The 4,472-nt window shown below is 40.8% G+C and overlaps 1 protein-coding gene across 1 annotated transcript; it reads left to right on the forward strand.

Annotated features, from left to right (window-relative positions):
- The first annotated feature begins 1,730 nt into the window (after positions 1-1,730).
- Positions 1,731-3,984, forward strand: LOC130218317 (OTU domain-containing protein 1). Its single transcript, XM_056450491.1, has one exon. The coding sequence runs from the start codon at positions 2,140-2,142 to the stop codon at positions 3,445-3,447; it is 1,308 nt and encodes a 435-aa protein (XP_056306466.1). The 5' UTR covers positions 1,731-2,139; the 3' UTR covers positions 3,448-3,984.
- The last annotated feature ends 488 nt before the right edge of the window (positions 3,985-4,472 follow it).

The following is a 4,472-nucleotide window of genomic DNA, read 5'->3' on the forward strand; positions in this document are numbered from 1 at the left end:
TGTTAATTTTTTTTAATTATCTAAACATTTTTGATTAGGACAGACATCTTTAAAACCAAGCGTGATCTGCTTGTCAAAACACCGAGGCACATGGCTGTAAAGGCTTATAAAGCGGTATTTGGAGTCTGTAGATATAGGTCAGGTCGTTGACTTTTCCATGCGAGGCGTGCATGCGTCATGTGTCTGGCTGGCCTTAATTCTCAATTTACCGCTGCTGATAAGAACACAGGTTGTTCTGACTATACAGACGTAAACAATAGCCCATAAAGCAGTCGGATATTAAAAAAAATATTTACAGTGCATCGTTCTTTTTAAATGAAACAATTATCAACTCGATGAGGTAATGTCTTTATGCCGATTGAATCCAGTGTGGTCGTGAGAAGACTTGATGATTCACGATTTCTCATAAGCATTAGACAGCTCGCTTCGGATTGAGTAACAGCTATCGCAGTCATAAAGGCGTGTTGCTGTTATTTAACAAACAGAGACCAATCGCTCCCCCTGGTGTTACACTGCGCTACTGCAATCTTGTTACTTAAAAGCGTTGTAGAAGCACTTGGCACCCACCTACTGGTATAAAATGTTCATTACATCATATTTCAGACGAGCAAAAATGCATTCTTACTAAAGTAAATACAGTTAAATACATGTATTCTTGTAAATTGTCAATGGTAAAAGCCCCATTTGTCTTCGAAAATAAGTAAACCTACACTGCTTGTAAACCACTGCTATTTTCACCTAAATGTTATTTAGTAAATTAAATAGGTATTGTCTACAATGATCTCTTTAAGAAAGTGTAGCGGGACATGATACATTTTCCTTTTGGTTACATAAGTGCAAAGAGTCCGCTCAGTTTATGGAGACATGTCAGCAGTGCAACTGAGAACACAGCAGAACTTGTGTGTGTATGACACTAGCGGAAGCTATTTAAAACTCTTGTCGTTTTCACTGACCTTCAATTTAACCATGATGTGTTCAGAAACTTCACTTCCTCTGTAATCATCTTAAGATAGATCAATGGATGGATGGATGGATGGATGGATGGATGGATGGATGGATGGATGGATGGATGGATGGATGGATGGATGGATAGATAGATAGATAGATAGATAGATAGATAGATAGATAGATAGATAGATAGATAGATAGATAGAAATTGACTTATTCAAAATTTCACAATGAACACGTCAGTAGCACAATTTACCATTAGGTTATGTTTTAGTTTTAGATTATGTTTTGTAAATCACTACTTTTAATGATTTTTATTTTAATTTAACTGGGTGTGTAGAAGTTTTAATAAAGAGATGAACCAAGTAACTATGAAATGATTAACTCACTGAACTGGTGGAGTATAAAAGCTGTAGAGACTCCTTGCAGAATATGATGTCATGATAAATGATGTCATGAGAATGCTTAGAAACACTGGGATTATTTGTTGCAGCAAAACTGTTACAATTCTGAAACTATCAAATGGGAGTTAAAACCATATATGGGAAAAACGAGATAAATGCAACAGCGAGCGAATTATTTTGATTTCTTTTAATAATAATAATACATTAACTTGTTTGAATTGAAATTGTGATTTGACGTCGCGTCGACCCACCTGACGCAAATTTCCCAGAAAAGTCTTTAATATGCTTAAGGCGATTTCTAGCCAACTCTTCTTGGTAAAGTAGAACCAATGAAGTTTAGTGTGAGGCGGGACTTCCTCGCTGTTGAGAGGCAGTGTGGTCCGCAGAGCTGTATGGGAACCCGCGGCCTCTTGGCAAACTACACGCATTCCAATCTGGCGACGCCGCCCTGAGGCGCGCACTGGCGTAAACACGGATAGAAGCGAGAGAAACGCCGAGAGTCCCGGTGACACATCACATCTTTCGGATTCCCACAGACTGCGGGTCAGCTACACGGCTCCGGCCGTGTGTCAGAGACACAGGGGTCCGGTTTCTAGACCTCGTGCTAAAATTAGGGTGGCTTTGAGTCTGACGCAAGACAACTTTGTAGCAGCGGGGAACAAGGATCCATGGAAACGCGCCCAACACATTCACTGCTATTGATGACAGAGTGTATTTTTGGACTGTGTTGTCATCATTCGGTAACAACGAGGCCAAAGGCGTATTGTATAAAGGGAGGACGTTGAAAATGCACTTGTACAGCAGCGCGTTAACACACTACCCAGGCTCCTCTCGAAAAGTTTCCGTAACTCTCACCAGTGTCGCCAATAACGCAACAGCGACCAGTTCAAGTTATTTGAAGGCAGTCGGAAACGCCGTTGTCGGAAACGCCGTTAACGGAAGCGATAGAGAAGAGCACACGGAGTATTCGTCTGGAGGAGAACAGACTGACGCGAACATGCCTGCCTTTTCTTGTTACGAGGCCACTTCGATGAGGCCGGTTTTTTACACTTCTACCGCGGAGATTATCATCACGCGACCGGATGGTGTGGAGAGGTCTGTGCCCGTTCACGTTGTGAACGAACCGCGCACAAGCCGCAGAGCTCTGGAAACGCACTTCAACCGGGTGTCCTACGCACTCAACGGAGATGAACATCACCAATCTGTTTCCCCATTGGATTTTGTTCATAGAAGAGATGTTTTTGAGGATGAGGATGACGAGAGAAGTGAGAGAAATTCAATTCAATACGATAGGTTTTTTGATGATGGCAGTTACAGAGTTTGTGAGAAGAGACGCGAGCCATGTTTGCAAAATAATGCCACGCCCTCCAAAACTTTTGAAGCTGTCCAGAAGACCTCACCGAATTTATATGAAGATCTTAAAGACCCCAAAAGACAGGAGAGCATTGAAGACGACAACCCAATGTTCGAGCTGCGCATCCTTCAGGAACCCAACAAAAGTGAGGTCGACCACAAGGTTACCCGTTACCTGGCTGAAGTGGAGAAACAGAACAAATACCTTCATGACAGGCAGAAATACCGCTTTCACATCATCCCAGATGGGAACTGCCTGTACCGGGCCATTTCAAAGGCGGCTTATGGGGACCAGTCAATGCACAAGGAGCTGAGAGAGCAAACCATGCACCACATTGCCGATCATCTGGAGGAGTTCAACCCCATCATCGAAGGAGACGTTGGGGAGTTTCTCATAAATGCGGCGCAAGATGGTGCATGGGCCGGCTATCCTGAGCTGTTAGCCATGAGTCAGATGTTGAATGTGAATATCTACTTGACCACTGGAGGTAGCGTGGAAAGCCCGACAGTATCGACCATGGTGCACTACTTGGGTGAAGAGGACTCATCTAAACCAGCCGTATGGTTGAGCTGGCTCAGTAATGGTCATTATGATGTGCTGCTGGACAGCTGTCAGCCCAACCCAGAGTATGACGACTGGTGCCGTCACACCCAAGTACAGCGCAAAAGGGATGAGGAGTTGGCCAAGTCCATGGCAGCATCCCTGTCCAAGATGTACATTGAGCAGAACGGCCTGCACTGATACAGATAGAGTCCATCGCAGAATGTACCTGGAATACTGTAACTCATTCTGATGTTTCCAAAAGGATTGCACTTTACTTACTCCTGTGATTATTAAATGTTGCCTTAATTTATGACATTTCTGTTCTTGTGTGTCTTCATTTTTCCATAAATGTGTTGAAGTGCAGTGCACAAGATGATTTGTGGTGTGATACGTAAAATAAGGACTCTTTGAGTTTGAGCGAATGTTTTTTAGCCTCAATTACATGTTGTCTACAAGATTTTAAGGCTTGTATGTATACATATTTTCTGTATATTGTTTTGTAATCTGTTGTCCAGAACTTTTGAATGGAATGTTGCACTTACACAAACATTTCCAGCAGTTCTTATCAATGATTGTGTGTGTGTGTGTGTGTGTGTGTGTGTGTGTGTGTGTGTTTTCTTCTAGTACTTCATCTGCACAGTTGTGTTATACACTTAAACTGATGGTTCTCTCATGTTTAAGTGCCTGAAATCTATTTTTGCAAATATGTATTTTTGAATAAATTCTTTAAAGCAATTTCAGATCTTCAATGTTTATTTATATCATGTCTCTCAGAATAAAAGGTCATCTAACAATTTAGCACTCGTTAAAGAGAGATGGTTCACCCAGCCCTGCAAAAAAAATTGTCCAAACCTTCATGGCTTGCGAGAAAATGTCTGACATACGTTTTTATGTTAATCATCTTATTAAACTAAGCTTATCATGTTTCTAACTTTTTTCTTTAAAGTTATACTTGCTGTTTTTGGTCACTTTAATATACACTGAAAAAAAAATCTGTTACTTTGCGTTTTTTTTTTTTTTTTTACGTAAAGTAGCAGTCGTTAAATACCAGAAATTTACTGTTAAATAAGGGATGTTAAATTACAGGAATTTTCTGCCGAATTAATTCACGGTACATTTTGGTAATTTAAAAATTTTTATTTTACGGTAAATTTCTGTAATTTACAGTCGTCATTTTACATTTTTGCCGGTAAAAAAGTAAAGTAACAGCCTTTAAATAACAG

The sequence above is a fragment of the Danio aesculapii genome, chromosome 24 (genome assembly GCF_903798145.1).
Source record: "Danio aesculapii chromosome 24, fDanAes4.1, whole genome shotgun sequence".
In the NCBI taxonomy this organism is placed as follows: domain Eukaryota; kingdom Metazoa; phylum Chordata; class Actinopteri; order Cypriniformes; family Danionidae; genus Danio; species Danio aesculapii.